Source organism: Rhinatrema bivittatum, chromosome 11, assembly GCF_901001135.1.
Source record: "Rhinatrema bivittatum chromosome 11, aRhiBiv1.1, whole genome shotgun sequence".
NCBI classification, from domain to species: Eukaryota; Metazoa; Chordata; class Amphibia; order Gymnophiona; family Rhinatrematidae; genus Rhinatrema; species Rhinatrema bivittatum.
The window spans coordinates 81,083,384-81,106,098 of record NC_042625.1 but is presented as its reverse complement, the minus strand read 5'-3'; the positions used below and the strand labels follow the sequence as shown (position 1 = coordinate 81,106,098).

Sequence of the window (22,715 nt, the reverse complement as noted above, 5' to 3'; positions counted from 1 at the left end):
TTAACACTTTTGCAGGTCCAGTTTGACAGGGCACAGCCAAAAACCCATCTTTGTTCCATGAGCTGCTTATGAGCTGGCTGGTGTAAAATTTTGACCACTCTGGGCAGGTGTCTGCATCTTTCATGAACCTCCTAAAAATACCATGTAGTCAACTACTCGGCATTTTTACTGTAATGCATATAAATGCACTATGAAGAGCTGAACATTGAGTTCAGGCAAGGATATTATTAAAACAGAAGTTGCAGTCACAACACAAGCAAGTATACATTTTATCCCAAAAAGTGGAAAACTATAAGAACTAAAAATATATTGGGAGAAAAGAAAAGATAACTAGAAGAAGGCAAAAGGGAAATGGGAGTCAAAAATAGCCAAGTGGATATTTTAAAGACTAAAGCTTTAAACTGCACCTCACAGAATATTAAGTAGTATTTTAACTTGCCTTATAATAACTTCCACCTCCAGTTTTTGCTACTCATTAACAGAACTTAAAACACATTATCCTAACTAAAAGTGTAAAGAGGAATAGTTACTAGGACATGAAGATTGCATGCTAGTGTTTCTAATGTTCAAGAACAAGATACATTTTAACATTTAATTCTGAGGTAGTAGACTGAACAAAAAAAACTAGCAAGATTAGTACTCTTGCTCATTAGCAGCCTAATTCAAAACGGCCGTCCCAGTTAAGGTATCCTCACTAGGGTCCTATCAGAACCGGAATCAAAACAATTCTTGTTGGAAATCACTCAACATGACATAGTGTATGCCTTCTGAAACAGAGTTGGGAAAAAAATACAACCCTGCATCATAACATCCAAGTCTGGAATTTCTCCTGGGAATATTTTAGCTATATAATGCCCTGCCATCTCTGGATCACAAACATGGAAAGTATTGCTGTCCACAAGCAAGGCAATTTCTGTCAAAAGGAATAGGGTCAGTGTAGTATTTACAAGTCTCACACCGCCACTGTATTACAGGCACGTCCTGATTAACAAGCCGTAGCTGTCCCATCCTCCATCCATATCAGGAACTACTTTGTCCATTACCTCTAACAGCTTGAGTCTCCCCGCTGGACAACCAGAAAAAAACATTAGGAAGAGCTCCTCTCATAGCCATTTCCACTTGAGCTACCACTCTCTCTCTCTCTCTCCTAGATTCATATACACAGATTATAGCAGGGATACTGCTCCTCTCTACACTTGCTGCCCATGGATAAATAAAGAACAGGCAGGGATAGGTACAATCATGTGCTGGACTTCCCACCCTTGCAGTTCATGTCCATCATCTAGCTCAAATGATCCCCAAGTATCCACTGCTTAGATAACTTTGAAATTTTGCCTTAAGGTTATCAGTGTTGATCAGTTTTTGGTACAATACTGAAGCAAAAAACCCAAATTTACACTGTAACTACCTAGTCTCAGTACTATGGAAAATACTTCAATGTAAACAGTGAAAGAGCATTTTCAGCAAATGCAATTACATTTTGGCCATTACACATCTGTATTACATGTTTCTTTCTACAGCAGAAGTATAGAAACATGAAACATAGTGTTGAGGAATATGTGCATGTGATTAATCATTTGCTTTGATAACTGCACTAGTAAACCAGGTGCAGGATCAGCTTTACATAAACTGTCATTTTATTTGGACAAAAGTTATTTCCTCTAAACATTAAAACTGGCAAGCAATCATGTTCTTGCCGTAAGATATGAATAGAATGTCTGTAGGACCAGCCTCAGGGCCTAGTGTTTGTTAATTTGAACTTTTAAGCAGAGGATCTGGGTTTGACTCCCACCTCAGGTTGACAGCGTCCATGGAAATGGAACACAGAGTTTAGGGAAAGGCCACCACCCAGTGGCCAACACCAGACACACGCTGCACTTGTTTATTAAAGGAGCTGCATCTTGCTGCCCTGGTTACTGACTACAGCACTTACCTGGCCTGGACATAGGAAGACAGTACATTTTATGGATGATGTATCTGTCAGGAATGCCAGACAGAAAGGAGAGAAATTATCCATAATGGTTCCCTGGCAAGTACAGGAGGGAGGTGTGACGATTCCCAGATTAGAATCAGTCAGAAAGACATAATGAGAGAGTCTGTACGTGACAATTTCCTAACAGAGCCCAATAACAAGGAATAAATGCAAAAAAAAAAAAAAAGTTGTCTGTAGTTTTAAGTTAGCAATTTTTACAAAAAAGGGACCTGCAATCTCCTGTGCCTATTTGCTTATTCTTTTGACTTCTATGACTTATCTTCACTTATCGCTCTTTTCTTGGACAGTGTTGTACAAACATGGTTCTTCACAATAATTATTACAAACAACACTAATTAAAAAGTGTATCTACAAGGCAGAATAATCCTTTGGGACAAGATTCTACTATCCTTGCCCATTAATTCTTAATTTACTTTGTGAAAATGTATTGGATCTTCTTTAGTATCTTCCCTCTCTTACACAAGAGAATATATATTAAAGATATTTTGAAAATGATACTGTATGCACCTCAGCCTAACCACAAATATTTAGGTTCTCTCTCCATCTGCACAATTACCAGAGCACGGGGATAGCATCTTGAAATAAACTGCTTCACAGACAGTAAAATTGCCATCAGCAGGAAAAAACCCTAGAGAAATTCATTAAGAGGCTGTGTTTACTGAGTGCACAATACAACTTTAATTTAGTGTACATCAAGGACCAGGGTAAGTATCTGCAGTCTACTTAATTAAATTGTAAAGAAACATGACTTACGGGCTGCTCAGGTAAATCTTGTGCGTCGTCCATGGGTGTTGGCAGGTTCTTGGATGCTTCGGTGAAAAAACCAAACCAAACAAAACAAACAAACAAAAAAAAAAAACAATCACTGCAGTCTTCAAAGCCTGCTTACAATAAAAAAAAAAAAAAAAAAAAAAAGTGTGGTTGGTTCATGTACTTTTAGAAGTGCGTTATCATTTAGACTTCTGGGTAGAAAAAGCCTACCCGTTCTCTTTATTCAGTTCCAATGCTGAAGTTACAGCAGACTCAAAATTCAAATTCAGCAATATGTACCCTCACTGGTTCATGTTGGTTGGATCATAACACTCCTTTTTTCACCACACTGACTACCAATTAAATGGAGAATTATCTGATTCACAAAGCACTAAATAATTATGCCCCTTTATGTATCAATTCTCTGCTAAACATATGCAGGCCAGAGAGGAATTTAAGATCTTCAGGACAGTTTCTGTTAGATGTCCTGTCTGTGCAGGCTGTCTGGCTGGCCGAGGCAAGGGACTGCCTGTTTGTTGTTTCAGGCACCTTGCTATGGAATGGCTTTCTAGAAACTGCGCAGAGGTCTGCTTTATAAAACTTTTAAGCAGCATCTGAAAACATCTTTTTGGGCAAGCATTTCAGGTTTACCTTTGGAAATATCAGATGGAAGCATAGTAATTTTTGCAGGCAGCATAGGGTGGGGTTATTATGTGTGTTATCTACATATATTGTGATGTAAGCTACTTAGAAATGTGAATAGTGCAGCCTATAAATATTTTAGGAAATAAAATAAGTATGGTATGGGTTTGTAAAACGAACACCTGTAAGATCTCCAATAAGCACTATTCAATTATTATTCAATTATTTCATTCATTACCAAAAAGGGGTACAAGGTCTGCTTGGTTTTGTTTGTAATGACAATGTGCCACAGAACTTCAGCAAACAGATTTCTATGGTAATTTTCAGCTTCGAGGGATTACAAATTTGGGTGTCCCTCCGAATAATCAGGTCCCTGCTACTACCAAGCCATAAAACTCAATGCTAAAAACAATATAACTCGCTCTAATCTGCAGCATTTGCCAAATTGTATCATAAAAAACATTAAAGTAGGCCAAGACGGAACATCAATGTGATCCTTACTAGGAAACACAATGCCAGTTCAATACCCATGATTTAAAGAGATGACCCACCTTTCCCACTTTAATTGCCCTATATCCACCCTCTCCCACTGAGGCACACAACTTGACATTAAAATGTACAAGAATAAAGTGCATTTAAAATCTTGGATTTCATGGAATCTGCTACAGTCTGAGCATACTGAGCCAGAATTGCAAAAGTATGTTATCCAAAGAGAGTCTATTTTTGTATAGCAACAGAATGGCCTGCCTCCAACATACTGTATAGACACACACATAAAAAGTGCTTTGCCACAGCTGCCCTGGCTCCCCATAATATTTACCTCATTTTATATTCAGCAATTTCTAATAAAATTCAACAGATTACAAAATCACATTCATAAAACAGATAAAATAAATCATGACACATACACAATCATAAAATATTTAAAACTGAATACAATAATCACAGAACAAATGAACATATTTACAATTGAAATTGTAAAGGACATGCTAACCAAAACTATACTACCCAATCTGAAAATGCCTAAGCAAATATTGCTTTCACTGCTTTACTGAACTTTAATTAATCGCTCATTTCTAACCTCAACAGGTAAAGAATTCGAGACAGAGGGAGCAGCCATAGAAAGGTTTTCAGCCTTGTTTCTTGTAAATAAAATTCTGTGAATGCTGGTATAATTTAACACTTTTTTTTTTATGGAGCTCTTAAGGGCCAAACAATGAGAATCAAAGAACAATGCTTTATAAACTAATGTAAGAACCTCAAACTTACGGTTTTGGTTTAAAGGCAACCAATGAAGTTGATTCCTGTTTGGGGTAACACTCGTTCCTCAAGGCAGCCCACAAATAAGGCGTCTGCGGCATTTTGTATCAATTGCAAAACGTGGATTAAATATTTTGGTAACCCCAAATGTAGGGAATTGCTATAATCCAACTTTCGAAGTACCAACACCTGCATAACCATTCTAAAACCTTGCACAGAGAAGATCCTCTTTAAGGGCCCATGCAAACGCAACTTTAAAAAGGCAGAATTTAAGCTACCTTTCTTACTTGAGATTTCATATGGGGAAAGTATTAAAAGGCTTTATAGAAGCAGGGCTGGGCACAAAGGCAATGTCTACCCAATTAACTGCAAACAGACACCAAGTTATTTTATTCCTAAAAACACAGGAAATTGTTGGTAAGTAAGGATCACTTTGTCCACCTATTCTGGGTCTTTGTATAATAGAAAGAATCAAAGCAGTCTCCAAAACACAAAGAAAACAGGAAGAAACAGGTGCAACAAAAGCTTATAAAACTGAAGACATTAAAAAGATGATTGTCTCCTTAATATACATTAACATGGAGTAAAAGGCTCAATATTGTCACAGTTATGAACTGTGCCCTTAATACTAAGGAGCTGTTAAAACACAAGGTTTAGACATATTCTTGTATATTCAGTTGCACTGGCATGCACCGTTGTCCTGGAAGAAGATGTGGAAGGGGAGGAGAAGAATCTGGTAACAAATTAGAATTTGGTGGCAATTTAAATTAACATATTTTAGGGCCAGTGAGCTTGGTACTGACAAGAGAATGTCCTTGTCGAAGCACACACAAGATAGAACGAGTGTCCTAAATTACAGAATGTTGGTACCATATGGTAGCTTCATAAAAGTGAAATATTCCACAACCAGGGGTCCAAATTATTTTTTTATTTATTTATTTGTATTTTTCTATACCGGCATTCACGGAGTTCGTATCATGTCGGTTTACATAAAACAAGGGGTGAGAAATACATTATAACGTAAATAACTAATAACATAAGAGTATACATTAAAAGGTAAAACAAGTGCATGGAAGAAAAAAGTTACAATAAAACGGGGTCATTCTAACTGGGATTAGAGTTAGAGGAAAGATAAACAGTTTAACGAGAAGTAAAACATTGTAATGATTGGTAGATAGAGACTGTTTCAGTTTAATAGGAAATGATCAGTAATGCTGCATTTGATGGTAGAGAATCTTTAAGGGTCCGGAAATGCTTTCAAGAACAGCCATGTTTTCAGTCTTTTCCTGAAGGTTTGAAGACATGGTTCCTGTCTTAGTTCTAGGGGCCCTTCAAATTAAATTTGAAGGGCCGCAATCCACTTGACCATGCACCATAGAGAAAGCAAAAAGGTTTTGCCAAAAAAATGTAAATGCAGCTACTGGCTGTGAAACCAAAGCTTTATCATCTCATGCTACAATTCACATTACAGTCTCCGTGACAGCAAATGCTGCTGTTAAAAAATAAAACAGGCTAGATGTAAAATATACACTGTGAAATAAACCACAGCATTCTCCTGACCTGCAGGGCCTCACTCAGCTTGCTATTTCTTTGCTGGTAACAAAAATTAATTAAGCAAGCAACTCAGATACAGCCAGGTTTATCAGATCAGTCACAATGTAACATAACACGATTGTCCACTACACAAGCAGCTGGGATTAAACAAACAGGAGATCAATTCCACCCATCAACCCTGAAGTATAATGTCGTTCCCCTTCCTGACTTCAGAAAACAGGATGCCGTGCACATGTGCTAACAGTGAGCCTTGCAATCATCCACCCCCAGAGGGGGCTGCATGTGTCTGCAACGTTGCTTGCCAAATATTTTTATAGTCTAATACGACTGAAAAGTACTCTTTACAAATTATTGTACCCAGGGCAGCTTTCTACATTTATGATTCAAATGGGTAAAAAGGAGAGGCTGTGCACTGCCACACAGGAAATCTGAATTCAGTTCTTGAACCTGGCTTCATGGGACAGTCAAGTCAGGGGCAGGTGGGGGGGAGGTGGTGTTTCAGAGGTAACATCTGCAGTACCTCCCCACCCATCTACCAGGGGGGGGGGGAAAAGGGGATCCCAGCTACTGCTTAACATCAACATTTACTGAAAATACTGTGTGCACATAGGAGGTTCCAAAGGGAGACGCTGGACAAGGATTGCCATTGCAGTGTCCGGGCTACACTGGAATTGGGGGGAGAGGCTCAGAGACCCAAGTAATTATGATTGAAAGTTTAGGGCACTATAGTCCTGATATGGGCTGGTTTCATGTCAGCTGGAAGTTAAAAAAAAACAAAAAAAACCCAACCCCACCCTGCCCCCCCCCAAAAAAAACAAAACCCCACAACACAGGAGGATGCTACTGGAACAAAAAAAAAAAAACAACAGGGGAGCGTTAGCCCTAATTACAGAAATTGGTGTGACAATGAAAGGAAGAAAGGATTTTAAAAATAAATGTATGCATCTAAATTTTAACCTGCTTCAATCTTTGCTATGCAAAATTGAAGGCAGCAGGTAATTTTTCCAAGCAGGTGCAGCTTGTGCACTAAATATCCAAGACATTCCACAAAGTTTAACACATATACACAATATAGTTAATCAAGCAAAATCAACCAGGATATTTTAATACTTGCAAGTTCAGAACAAAGCTAACCCCGTCTTCTTGGGAGCTCTAGAAGAACCTTTCCAGGGTCTTGCTGGCCACAGATAGGAGCTATTATAGCTCAGAAAAATCTCCCATTATGTTCTTAAAATATTTAGAAAATACACTAATTTTTAAACACAAACTGAAAGCAGTATGAACACATGGATTTGAAAGATTCTGAGGCACTGGACCCTTCTCTGTTCTCTGCCTTGGAATGGAGGTGAACAAGAAAAGGAAAAAGCTAATTCTTGACAGCAGGATAAGGTCTGTTAAAACGTATTTATCCAACTAAAATATACATGACAAACCTCTGCCCTCACTCCCCCTAAAATGCTCCTAAATATACGAGCCCTGAACCATCTCGTGTGTAGTCCCGTTACGATGTTATGCGTTCTACTCTGTAAGAGAATCCCACATACAGCAACAATCCTAAGCAAGAAAAACTATTGCTGCAGATATTACACTGGGCCCTGAAACATCACTGTAAACCGATGTGATGTGCAAACGAACTTCGGTATAGAAAAGTTATAAATAAATAAATATTTAGAAGGGTTCTCAGCTCCAGACAGATTCAAATCACTTTCTTGCTCTCCGTTTGAAATTTGACAGCTACAGTAATTATCTAGAAGCAGCTGTCAGTCAACCTGTTTTAAGAATAATTTTATGTTAGTTGATTGTATGGAATATAATTTATTTTATTTATATTCCACTTTTCAGGCACTTCAAATGCAGATTACATTCAGTACTGTAGGTATTTCCCTGTCCCTAGTGAGCTCTCAATCTGTACCTGAGGCAACGGTGGAGGAAGTGATGTCACAAGGAGCATCGGGGAGATTTCAACCCTGCTTTCCTTTGTTCTCAGCCCACTATTCTAACCACTATGCTACTCCTCTACTTGAAATTTCCATGCAGCTCTCACTTCCTAGAACGACCATAGCCCGGCGGTCTGGAAGAGGATGCAAATTCTTTCATCTCTAGGATCAGATGCCCAAAGGGATTGGCACTGAGATACAGAGTTTTCATGTTCAGTTCTGCTCTGGAAACTGGCGCAAGGAAATTGACTTTCACCTCCGGCCAAAGTCAATAATCAAAGATATTACCAGTTTGTGGTTTGTTGGAGGTCTAGGAGAAATCAGCTGCTCATCTCAGTTCGGCCTCCCATCACCCACCAAAAACTAAACTCATGACAATTAATAGTATTCTTATTATGAAATCAAACCTGCTTTTATGCTTGTAATGTTATAAATCACCTTGAACTTTGTCTAGGTGGTCTATACATTTTACAAAATTCTAACAATCACTGTGATTTCCAGATGCCCCATCCTCTGGCTAGAGCAGACAGTAGCACTATGAAGCCAGCCAATGGTGATTGCTTTTTTTTTTTTTTTGGCAAGGTCATGCCAAGTTATCAACCTGGAGCCTTTGTGAGCTTGCTTATTTTAATTTAAAAATCTCATATCCCATAACTTCTTAGAAAAAAATCCATTCAGTGTGGGTAACAAACTTACAGTCATAAAATTACACAACACAAATAAAATACAATCATAAAATACAAATAACAGAAATTCATACACAAAATAACTTGCTTCCTTTTCCCCATTGCAGCAGGTGTAGAAGGTGGAGGCCGCCCCTGGCTCCAACCTGGGACCTTGATTTTAGAAAATTACCAGAAGAGCTTATTGTTCCAACCACAGGACTCACACACTGGAGGGTGCTCCTGGGTGACACCTGCTGGCCAAGGGTATGCACTACAACTAAAGTTTCATAGGCATATTCTAATCCTGAATGTTTGTCTTGATTAGATTGTAAGCTCTATTGAGCAGGGATTGTCTATTGTGTGTTGTTTGTACAGGGCTGTCTATGTCTAGTAGCACTATAGAAATGTTAAGTAGAAGTAATAGTCCCTATAGCTGAAGGCCAGTCGCAGCAACACTAGACCTACAAGGAAACTGTGGAGGAGAGGGAAGAATATGAAGTATGCCCAGAATCCAGTTTCTAACACTCACTATGGTAATATGCAAGCAGTGCTGTACCAAATTTTGGAAAAACAAAACCAAAACAAGAAAACCTTCATGTGGTAACAAAGCACCATGTCACATCTTACAGTACTGCCTAGACCCTGTATAATATAAATCCCAGGAAGATGCCATATTATGGTTCTTTCAGAAGCCATGGTGAAAGGGTTAAAGTGCTACAATAAAACCTTTGAAATTCTGAGAGATGTTTAAGAGCTTTCAGGTTCAGGCTTCAACATCACCATGGCAGTGCACACAGCTGTATTAGGTTCCAATTCGGGGAGGGAGGCTGAAAAGAAAGAAAAGTGGCAGCCTGGCTAGAAAAAAAAAAAAGTAGCTAGAATTTTAGGACCCTTTTAAACCTGCATTCAAAAGCAGAGACAAAATCCTCTCTTGGGCAGGTCATTCAATGCAGATTAATGCTGGGGGGCATTAACTAACAGAGAAGGCATTAACTGACAGTAAGTGCCCTGTTCAACAAGGAACTGCCATCAGGAGTCAAAATCTGACTTTGGATGTAAAGGTTGGTTTTTTTTCATAATACATATTTATATGAGCATCATGCACAGTTAAGTCAATGAAATGGCATTTCTAGAAGAATAGCAGCCGTGTTCACGCCAACAAATTCAGTCATCCTTGTACATTTCTAATCATACTTTTCTAGCAGAAGAGTATAAAGCATGTTCCAACAGGATTGGCCATCACAATGGGAATAGGTTACAGTTTACAATTTAAAAATTCTAGGTTATGATTTACAAACATATCAAGATCTACATTAAAAAAAAATGGTATTTGTCAATCTGACTTTCCTGATTCCTCCACCTCTCTGCCCCCAAAGTAATACAGCATAAGGGGATGGAAGAGCAGGACACGTGCCACAGCTCTGTACACTAGAAAAGGGTTCTAGGAAACTGTTAGAACATTTGGAAATAATTTACTGGTGTGTAAACAAACCCCTCACCCCAAAAAATACAAAGCAAAAAAGTATTTATATACAGTACCATTTTATTTTCAAGATCTTTAAAAAAAGACAAAAAAAACCCATTTATGACTTTAATGAGAGAAAAGCAGAATTTTTTAGATCACCAAAAAATAGTGATCGCTTATTGTTATTTCTCCATAATGCATCAATATCTTTATCGACTTTATGTGCCACAGAAGTCATCATAAAGTCATTAGAATGCCTACATTCATCACCTCTTGTACAGTACTTTATGCATTGACGCTCTATGAATTATTCATAGTATAAAAAATAAAATGTTTAATTTCCATCACATCACCAATGCTATACTACTGCAATTATTTGCCTCCTCCCTACAATCCTATAAAAATAAAATGTCAGAATAAAACTACTAAAGATGTAAGGAAAGCTACCAACTAGTGAATCATCTCTAATAGATTACTCTCTGCATCAACGGCAGGGGGTGGCAGGAAATTCAAATCAAACAGTTATCAACAAGGGCCCTGAACTTGCTGGTCGGTGAAACAGATAAGTATAGGAAAATAAGTGTGGGAGCTTGCTGGGCAGACTGGATGGGCCGTTTGGTCTTTTTCTGCCGTCATTTCTATGTAAGTGACAGGCACCTGCAGCGATTTTACTATATATAAATATAAACATACATACACACCCACATATGCATACACAAACATATGGTTGCTTATAAAATGTACCAGTGAAATCAGTGGAACTACCCATGGGTTTACACTTGGCTTTCTGCCACTTTCGAAGAAATGACCACATACTAACAGTTATGATTATATATTTTTTTTTCTCCTGCTAAAATAAAACTCTTCATGCCCCACTAAGCTATTGCCTTCTTATATAGGCTGGCAATCTAAAATGGTATTCCTTTGAGCAGTATTTTCACTAAATGAACAGTGTTTTTAGGGGAGTCTATGAAAAACTGTCTAACCAGCTTACGGGAATCTACAGGCTGAACACAGACGAGCAGTCTCATCTTCCACATTTTGTTTCATTTACTGGAATTATAGCCTCAGCTAGGAGAAAAGGTATTATAAAACATTTCATACAGAGCCCAGTGAAGCCTTTCCCATTCACATCCTATGAACATTTCACGCAGTTACATCTAAACAGAAATGATTTTTTTTTTTATAAAGTCCATCCAGAAAAAATGGTCCCCTCTTCCTACATGCCTATTCCCCCCCACCCCACCCAAAATAAAAGTTCTAAAATCATTCATTAGCTAATTCTAATTCTCTTTTTCTATTTAGTCACAACCACAGGGGGGAAAAAAGCAGACTTGCCTTACAAAATTGAGTGGACAGTCAGTTCTTTTGACTTGCTGACAAAATTTTCATTTTCTATTTGGCTCAAGCCAAATGTGGATAAAATACCATTGACCGATATTTACTAATAGTCCAATAACTTACAGAAACACTTTTCTACAAACTCATACAAGAACAGTTTGAAATGTTCAGAAAATCTAGCAAAAATTGCATTGCAAATAGAAAATATGTAAATCAGAATAAATGAATAGCTTTAAAAAATAACTAAAGAAATAAGAAAAACCTCTGCTCTGTTATACACAGATGGGGTGCCGTAAATAGAATATAAAAGGTGGTCAGAAACCTGAAAACCGAAATGTGAAACCACCTTGAGAGCAGAGACAAACAATGCCACCAGACATGCTGGCCTGCCACTCACAGCCTCAGAAAACCTAAATAAAGGGGACTGCTGCTTCTCAGTAGCAAGCATTTACTTACTTATTTATAATTTACATTTTTTTCCAACCTCTCAGAGGCTAAAGATATTCTAATTGATTTGTAGTAATCATTTTCTCTCTCTCTCTCTCTATATATATATGGTCAAACAAACAATCTGCTAAAACACATTTAGTTCCCAGATTAAAGCAACATCTGAGGGAACAGTCTTGAGTTCTCCATTTATGGCGTCGACTTTCACAATATACAGCTAATGTCCTCCCTGAAACAATGCTGGAATATCGCCAATTCAGATTGATGGCTATTTTAAGTGCCATACAAAATAAATCAAATGATTCATTTGAAAACATCTTTTACCACTTCTTGAAGGAACATGAGTTCAATGAAATCTTTTAAAACAAATTACCTGCAAATAAGATGAAAAGTGAAACGTTTAAATGTCCTGTGTCCTCAGCCTGCAGACAGAGGTCTGTGAATAGTAACCTCCCCAAAGAGCATTACTACTGGCTAGCAGAACAGGTTATCAAATGGATAGCAGATTAAATATACACAGACATCAGGAAGAAACAATTGAGAAAACACCTCCAATACTGAGCAAACTGCTTCACCGTGTCATTTTGAAAAGTTGGGTCCAATGCACAGGAATATCAATTTCCATTCTTCTTACTGCAAATGCTTCCTCTACAAGTCTAACAGGTTCTAGCATCACAAATATCAAAGCAACCTTCACATGTTTATATTCATATAAAAGCATACCTACATTTCTCTTGAAAAGCCTTATATGAGGGGCAGGTAACTGTTCCTTACATGCCAGGACAGGTAAGGGTTTTAAGTTAACTCGTGCACATTTGCTCTGCCCAGATGCAATTTGGTTCTTATATATATTCTGGATACAGTGAAAACCTGACAGATTTGCAGGAGCTCTGAAGCACAGTGCGTAGATCCCAGCTATTTAGAAAACAAAAAACCAAAAAGAACCTACCTATCTCTTCCCTATCCCGATCTCAATCTCATCTACACTCACATTACTTCCCTGACATTCTTTTCCCTTCTCCTCTCTCTGCTGGGGCATCACAAGGCTCGGTCCTTGCTCTCTATTTCCATATTCACAATTGTTTCTTGTATCCGATTCTCAGACTTATTTAGAAGAGTTGGAATGTTTTTCAAAATAACCAATATATACAAATTAACCTGTTCACAGGCTAATGTATGATAGCCAGAGTGAATATGCATGAGAAATACTATCTTGAAAACCAGGCAACTGCAATTATAAAAACAAAAATCAATGGGGGTGGGGCAGGTGGATATTCCAAATAAACTAAAGCTTTGTGGTGGCACAATACACAGCCAAGCTATTTAAACTACTGCACAATGATGCTCCCAACATAATCTCTCTTTTTCCGAGATATTTCTTTATTTTACATTATTTTTCAAGCACTTCAATGCAGATTATATTCAGGTTCTGTAGGTATTTCCTTGTCGCCAGAGGGCTCACAATCTAAATCTGTACCTGAAGTGACTTGTCCAAGGTCATAAGGAGCAGTAGCAGGATATGAATCCTGGCTGCCCTGGTTCTCAGCCCACTGCTCTAAACACTTAGGCGGAAGTGGTTGGAGCCAGAACACAAAGATAGCCAGCTTACACAGGGATGAATGCCTTGACTGCTTGAGGGTTATCCCTGCATTCTGGAATCTCTCAATGGATAGTGGCTGCTCGTACATTCCACTAATAAAATACTAGTGATATAAATCCTAGCAGAAAGATCAAGCTGGATCTTTGGGTTGTTCATGGAGGGTCTCCAGGGTAAGAAACTGTCAACAGCATCTACATATTCCACTTCACTTCCAATGTGAATTCCAAAACCACCCTGGTGTCTTGTAGGGAACTACTTGATGCTTTAGGACAGCAGTCTTCTAAACAAGAGCAAAATGGACCACAGATCTCAAAGACAAAGGCCTTCTGTCTTTTATTTAGCAGGACTCTGTCCAAGATATCGCCCCTCCCCTTACAGAAGAAAGAGCTGGCAGAGTAACCCATGTGCCCTATACACTCTGAAGGAATTATATATTTCCTTAAAGGGAGAAGCACAGGCTGGGCCACAAATCGGCATCACACAAATGGTATCACAACTTGGCCTTCTCCATCATAACAAATCTAATTCCAGGTGGTCTGATTTATTGCTCTGCATTTTACATCATCTCTATGGAAATAATACAAAGGTCGGTAGCTCTGTCATCCAAGACATCCTTTCTCTCGGATATCTTTTCTAAAATGCAGATGCTCCAGACAGATATCATCATATGATCTTAAATTAAAGGCCTCTAAGCGGAAGCAACATTCCCCTTTTGTTCTGTTTCTGTTCCTGACCCCTGTCTGGTCAAACAATTCTTAACATTTGTCCATGTCTCCATCAGCTAGGAGGAACCAAAGACTTACCCTGGAATCTACCTGTACCACTCCATCGCAAGCACTTGCAAAATCCTACAGCTTTCATCTATTTAATACTTGTAAAAGAACAATCTTCTTTGCTAAGCAAAAAAATGATTCATGGCCTTACAATATTCCAGCTGGATTTTAAAAAATTCTTCAGCTAATTCAGATTGAAGCTATTGGACAGTTGAATCCTTTCATACAAAACTCACATCGCTGCCTGTCCCTTAAGACTTTCCTAACTTCCATTTGTGTTAAAACACCATTGTAAAAATGTTATCCTTGCATAAAAGACTATGTATGATCCTAGAATATAAGAAATGCCTTGCTGGGTCAGACAAATGTTCTATTGAGCCCGGAATCCTGTCTCAGACAGTGGCCAGTCCAGGTCACTCATAAGTATCCAGCAGATTCCAATAGGAAAATCCATTCCATATTCACTCCCACAAATAAGAGGTGGAGACTAATCATGATTAATGGACCTCCTCAGACATTTTGCCTTCTTGCAAGATATTAAAAAACAGAGACACTTTGCTCTGAGTGATCGGTCTCAAGAGCCATAAACCATATCACCATGTGTGTTCATCTAGGACGGGTCCTTCTGGTAGAACCAGCTTCCTCCAGTACAAAAGTAGAACCACTTTGGTTTACCAGTTTATGCAGATTTTAAAATGACACCTCTCTTCTATATCCGTTCAATTTGTTTCTCTTGCAATTTTAAAATGACACCTCTCCTATATCCAAACTGTTTCTCCTGCTTCTCTCATTGACACTTGAGCAAGTCATGTCCCCCTCTTCTGCCTCAGATACCAGCTTAGATTGTAAGCCCTCTTGGGCAGGGACCTACCTATTGTACCTTAACTGTAACTCGCCTAATGCTTGGGTTTAGAAAGGCAAGTAATCAAATCATCACACTATATTTTCTAGACATTTGCCTTGCTTCTAGTTACTGCCCATCCAACACCCCTACACTATTCCATTTAGAACTACATACATGTAAAAAAAATAAACTGAATTCCAATTCTGATATGCAACCAAACCTGAAAAACAGGCTTGCTAAAGTTGAGTTTAAAGGATACACACACGAGTCTGGAAACTAATATTAAACATGCTAACTTTATTATTTAAAATGCACCTGGGTCCTGGAAATTGGATTATTAAAATCCTCATTACAACAGAAAGAAAAGAAATACTACTTCAGGTAGATAAAGGATTTCCCCATGTGTTTGAAAAAGATTTTAAAAAATATTCACATCTGAAGGTTGATGGGCTACAGAAAATGTTCCTATTGGAACAGCATTATAATGTGTACAGAGCTATTGACAAAAATATATTTGTACAAAATGTCAGACTCAAATATCACATTTCATTGCTAGAATGAAGTGCTATTTGTTTTGCTTAGTAACTGAGCACAAGTCTTGAAAGGAATATCATATAGCGAGAACGTGTTTGATGAACTAACTGCAGGGCACACATTAAATTCACACACACAGAGAGCTAAAAAAAACCAAACAAACAAAAACATGGTAAGACTTGATTGAAGTTATGCTGCACACGTTAATTTTACAGATTTTGCCAGCCGAGTCTGAAGAAAAAACTCATTTTTGTTCTACATTAAACTAAAGCCAGAGAAACTCCTGAATAAGGAAGGGACAGATCTACTAGGCTACTATGCCAAGGGTTCCCCATGAGAGGAAGAACAGAAGATGCTTCTTCTCTGGCACAATATTCTTGTAGTTATTTAACAAAAGTTTACCTAGTCCTGTTCAAGGTAATGAGGGGGGAAGAAAAAAAGCTACAACTTCATCCTTCATGAAGAGCATATCTGTTACCTTTTTGTTTTCCGTTGCCAAGGGTATAATTTAAACACACTATGGCATTGTAAATCCTATGCTAAAAATAAAGCTAGGATATTACATAGCAATGCCATTTGTTTATAACTACAAAAAAATCCCAGTTTTAAACCAAAACGTAAGGTTACAGGTGCAGCCTCTCAAAGGATTCGATGTCAAACTTTTCCTGTGGCCGAGCCACTCAGCTAGTTAAACGCCTATTAGGCTGGAATCACACTTTTTAATTTAATATGTGCATGCTAATTCCAAGCTTATGGGCACTTCTCAGCTTCAAAGACCAGGATTATACAATTCATGCAATCAAATCTACAGCCAACGACACCTTGCTATAGCTATAAGGGCATGAGTATGAAAGGAAACTTAATACCAAACTTTGGGGTTTATTTACTTTTCTCCCATTCTGTGTCTATGGGAAAAATGCTTAGTAAATGACTTCTTTTGTGAAACAGTTTTTTTTTCTTTTTTTTTTTTTTTTTAAACAAAGTACCGAACTGATTAAGCATCTCCTGTAGGCACACTCAGTGTAATTCTGATTGGGTACATGAAAGCTATTTGAAAAAAAGACCGCCAACCCTTGTGACCTGAGTGCCAGATACAAACCACTTTCACCAACACAGTCATTTTCACTTAACAGTTCAACTATTTTAGTTTTGGTTTTTTTTTATTCTGTCAGCAGTTCCCTGACAATTTTCCCCATCCCATGGGGAGCAAATTGGTACATATTTCAAGTGACATGGCACCTGACATCATTAGTTCCTAGCTGGTAACAATAACAAATCTCTGACACGAGCAAAGTTTCATTTTAAGGCTCAGGTCAAAATTCATGTTCTCAGTGCTGTCAGTATTACCTCAAAGAGTGGGGAGTCACAGGCAAATATTCAATATCCCCGATTTTACCCTGGCATTTAGGGTAAAATCTATGCAACTCTCTAGGCCTTCAAATGTTAGCTAAGATCCAGGAGCTGCAGGGTTCCACTCTAAAGTTGAGAAATGTGGTGAATGCTGACCATCACAATTTTCTTAAATCTAATAATGGAGTAAATATTTGAAGGCCATGGTTGCAAACAGAGAGGCTGTGTTGGACTGTGACTAATGTTAATGCTGCTCCCTGAAAGACAAATGTTTGGGTACTACTGACATAAGTCAACTGAATATCAATGTACACATGCAAAGCTATGTTCTCCTGGGCACAGGGGCATCAAACGAGTAGATGAATATAAAACTCCACAATAATCCTTCACACCAGCAAATGTCCTCTTCTGCTGTAATTTTGAAACTTGCCATGAACCAACAGGCTCTTGGGTTTCTCTTTGGTGGCCCTACTGAGCGTAACAAACAGATCTAGGCTCTCCAAGCAGACCCCTGACTCCTCCCACCCCCACATCAGGCGCCTTCTTCCCAAAAGCCAACAGCAGCTGTGTCTGCGGCACTCTTAAGCACTCAAAACACAAAAAGAAACTGGCTGCACGTATAGGTTTTTTTCTTCTTCTTGTTCATTTGACGGTTTATTGGAACTGTTTTATCCCACTACACAAGTGGGCTATGGTTTCAGCCTAGCTGAGTTTTACTTTAAAACAAATTGCAAGAAAGAACATTTTTAAAATTTCCACAAGGAAATCCATTGTATAGTTAGTAATTTCAGTTTTAACTGCAACTTGTTGCTGCTTAGCCATTAAATGTTCAGTTTTATCAAATTTGTGATTTCCTTTTTCAAGTGCTCAGGGACAGGTGCAGAAGTATAAAACACATTAATATCAACAATGACACTGAACACAAAACATACCATTTTAAAAGAGTTAAAGGCGCAGAATAAAACATATCAACATCCGTGACAACATTAAATAGAAACATAAAATTAAAGTCAAACAATTTAAACAGCCTACACTAAAAGTTCTGAGTGTAAATGGTATCAAATGAAATGCAGCTTTCCTATCAATGGACTATGTGTGAAGACTGTTAATACTACTATGTGCTCTGCTGGACAGAATGCAAAGCAAATCAGAAAGAAAAATCTCATAATAAACTCTCCAGTAATCAAATTGAATATACAATGAAACTTGTATTAAAGACCATCTGTCAACAGAGGGCACTGAGCTACTAAGAACTGCTACTTTATGTAATATATCTCAACACACACACAGAATGTGTGAGATCAGATCAAGATCATCACTTTTGTCTGGTCCAGGTGTGCTCTGTCAGGCAGCTATGACTGTGTGGAAATTCTGACACATACATAATCTCAGTCCATCTCTACCCCGAGATTCCATACCCAAAATTGATAAGAAAAAAATATACATATTAAACTTTGACATATGCACGCTGTCCCCCAAAACCTGAAGAGTAAGCATTCACAAGATATTCACTCTACAGCTTTTATAATTCCAGTGCAATTAAAACAACATTTTTAAAACTGCTCTCATCCATCTAATTTTTATTTAATTCCAGAAGCTGGAATACATTTGAATTTTTTCAAAGTATCTTTCCTCCCCCACCAATCACTGTCGTCCCCATCCCCCCCCCCCCCCTCCTCCTTTATGGATATATACAAATCATGGTGCTACTATGCTGGTCATTATACCATGCAAGAGCTACTCATGTATAGTCAAAGAATGAAATATCCAGAGCAGCGGCAGAATTAACTCAGGGGGCATATGCAGCAGCACTGTCAACAAATTCTTCAAGAAACACATTTTAAACATGGGAACAAGGAAAAAAATCTCCTGCATACAAGAAGCTCTTGGAATATTACCTCTAGAGTGAAAGAACAAGTCACAGAATGAGGACACTGACATTATGAGAAGTACAACTAGAATTAAAGCTTTAAATTAAATGCATCAGTCATCTTTATAATTACATCTTTTTCTCAAAGGACCACCTGAGGTGGCTTACAATCTATAAAATACAATTCAAAATTAACATATACAACACACAACTCAATTCCTTATTATGGATTAAATACAATTTATAAAACCACAAAAAGAAATCCTTAATTTCCAACTTTTAATAAGAAATGCCCAGTCAAGTTTACAATTTAAACTAAAATACAAAAAAAAAAAGAAATAGTTAAAATATGACAAAACAAGAGAACAGCAGCAAAACCCAGAATACAAAACAAATAAGTGATTTAACAAAATTACAACTTAAACAGAACTGCACTTCAGCCTTAAAAACAGCTTGCATATGAGGGTTAGAGTCACAGAAACACAGAAGCTGACGGCAGAAAAAGACCAGATGGCCCATCCAGTCTGCCCCACAATCTTATTTGAATTGGATTCACAGACCTTTAGTCTGGGCTCTTACTTTATCATTAGTGTTACATTTTCTCACCCAGTGTCATTCAATTTTTTACTGCTACCAGTTTATCAGGAAATACTTTTACTTCACAAATACAGCTAAGGAAAGCAAAATAATGTTTAAGAATGAACTGTTGGAAGCCTGGCTAGTGTCAGATTAAAAAAACCTGAAATTGATATATTTTTATTTTGTAAAATCTTTTCTCATTGAAAACAATTATTCTATACAAAATGAATCCACCAGGTGGCACTTGTAGAATATTAAAAAAAAAAAAAGAAAGAAAATTGGGGGCTTATTTTCTAAGGCTTCTCTCCCAAAGGCTTAGTACATCAGGCCCTGTGTGACTGCTCCAAGACCCGTGCCAGCAAGGGAAGCGTTACCCGTTACTACTCTAGAACCTGTCACATCAGAGGATCAGGATGGCATGTTGCCAAGTACTTGTGCTTTACGCAAACCATTTAACTTGCAGCATAAAAGTGCATATACACATGAAAAAAACAACCCAAAAAAACCTCACGTTTTAAGTACTATTTATGATTGCACAGAACAGAAATTATATCATAGCCAGCAATGGTGTACCTAAAGTATTTGGCACCCGGAGTGGATACATCCTTTGGCACCCCACCCCAAAATTCACTTCTCCGTCTCCCCCCCACCCCCCCTCACACAGGCTCCCCTCCATTTGTCTCTCCCTCATACATACATACACCCTCACTCAGGCTCCCTCTCTCACACACATAAACATAGACCCTCACTCCCATTTTCACATGCTCCCAGTCTCTTACTTACATACACACACTCCCATATACACATGCAAGCTCCCAATCTCTTATTCACATACATACACACACCCCTTTTTCTCTCAATAATAGACTCACATGCGATCATTCTGGCCCCCTCCCTCCTCTTCAGCCGCCTGCGGCTATCTGGCAGCTCTCTTCACTGTCTTCCACCGCTCGTGACCCAGCGGCCTTCTTCCACGAGTGGTATGGGATCAGCTCACGGCTGCCAACCTTCCTCTTGATGACACCCCCCCTCTGCTGGCTGTCACCAGAGGCAGACCGCACCTCCGCCTTAGTATGCCATTGATAGCCAGGACTACCTACCACACCTAAAGAATTCAAAATCTCAAATGGTTTTATCTCAGCATAAGAAATAAATAAATATAGCAGCCCTTTTGGTGATCACCAAATTCTCTTCTCGCTTGAATGCTAAAAAGGTAAGCTTGCAAAACTAAGCTGGGCCATGTTCTCTCCCTCCTGCAGGGAGTCTCCTCTGCAGACCACTATATTCCTTTTCAGCCTGTAAGCTTGATGGAGAAGAAACTCTCTCTTATATGTATCTGTGCAATGCTGCTTACTTTATTTGATTTTTTATATTCTGCTTTTCAGGCAGATTACATTCAGGCACTGTGGATATTTCCCTGCCTATAGCTTAGTAGTGTTATAGAAATGAACTATTCCCTCCTTCCACCACAGCGTATCACCTTCATAACATGACAGAACTATACCGACCCAGCAAAAAGGAGATCCAAACCCAGATCTTTTGAGTAATAGCATATAGAGCAAATAGTCAAGGCACAGAATCAGCCCCAAAATACAATTTTTTTTTTCATAAGAGTTTTTGTAGCTGCCACAAAGCTTACTCAGATTAAGCCAGTCTGCAAGCAATATGCTAAACTTTGGATTCACTTCCAAACTGTGTAAGCACATTAATAAATAAAATTAAATATATATTTTTAAGGTGAGAAATAATTTAAATAAATAATTAACAAAAGGAAGGAAAAATAGAGTAGTAAAAACTGGAGCTTATCACAAGTTTTTTGGTTTTTTTTAACTTATTAATTTCATGTCATAGACAACATATCTTAACCAAAAAAATCTGAACAAATCCAACTAAAAAGTACACGTGTATTCATAGCTCTAGACAAAGTACGAAAAACAGCCAATTTCAATAGCATGAGCTAATTGTCAACATTTCCCAAATGCTGATACAAAGTACAGCATTATATACACATCATATGTGCATTTACTTTACATCATGGGTGTGTCACTTCAGCTCCAGGTGAGTGAATGGAGCTTAAACCATGGAGATATCCTGTGGTAATTTTTCTGCCTTCTGCGGAGGGTTGTAACTTGCATGGAGCAGCAATAACAACCTAAAAACCTTGCTGGGCAGACTGAACAGGCCATTTTGGTATTTATCTGCCATCATTCACCATGTCCACCCTCAGAATGCGCAGGGTGATGTTAGAAGATATTGAATAGTGATATTATTGTGAATGATCCTGCACGGTATCTAATAAAATAGAAAATTATTTCCCCTCCCATACACGCACACACAAAAGATAGTCAGCTCTTACTCAGAACCAAACACCTGCAAGAATTTTTCATGTAATATCAGAGCACAGAAAGTTTATTTTCATGTAAATAAAATGCAGCACAAGGAAATTAACCCCATCTATTCATCTATATTCATTAAAAATACTGCTTTTTAAATTAATTTATTTAGATTTCGCTTACATTCTCATGTAGAGTGAGACATACGAGCAGCACAGTACACCTTGGTGATGATTTGACGTCATTTGGAGTGAGGAAAGTCTCACAAAGATGAAATTTCTACTGTGTTCTCTCACCCTAGCTTGATGGACTCCATAACAGGGTTCCATCAAGCTAGGGTGAGATAACAGTAGAAATTTCATCTTTGTGAAACTTTCCTCACTCCAAATGAAGTCAAATCTTCACCAAGGTGTACTGTGCTGCTCATATATCTCACTACATGAGAAACTGGCCCCTAAACCCTAAAGCACTACCAAAACCTCACCTTGACCTATTAGATGGCCCTCCTATAGAGATATAAATAGTTGCACACTGCAAGGCCCTCCCCCCCCATAACTGCTCTCTCTCTACTCCACTCCTTCTCCCCCTCTCCCTTCCCAAGCCTAGAAACGGCCAAAATGCATTTAAAAAAAATGTATTGCAAATTGCGTTATGGCCATTTTGGGCATATTGCATAGTCTAACGCCAGGAAAAAAGGTGTAGTTATTTCTGGTGTTAAAACCATGCAATAGCATGCCTTATGCTATCGCATGGTGCGATATTGCCCCTCATTTTACTA

General features: G+C 38.3%; 1 protein-coding gene across 3 annotated transcripts in view; it reads right to left on the bottom strand.

Annotated features, from left to right (window-relative positions):
• Nucleotides 1-22,715, bottom strand: part of EYA3 (EYA transcriptional coactivator and phosphatase 3) — a 160,795-nt gene that overhangs the window by 99,988 nt on the left and 38,092 nt on the right. For all 3 annotated transcript variants that reach the window (XM_029619178.1, XM_029619176.1, XM_029619177.1), the window contains exon 2: nt 2,747-2,874. In XM_029619178.1, the coding sequence (XP_029475038.1) occupies nt 2,747-2,779 (33 nt within the window). In that variant the 5' untranslated portion in view covers nt 2,780-2,874. The remainder of the gene's footprint in view (nt 1-2,746; nt 2,875-22,715) is intronic.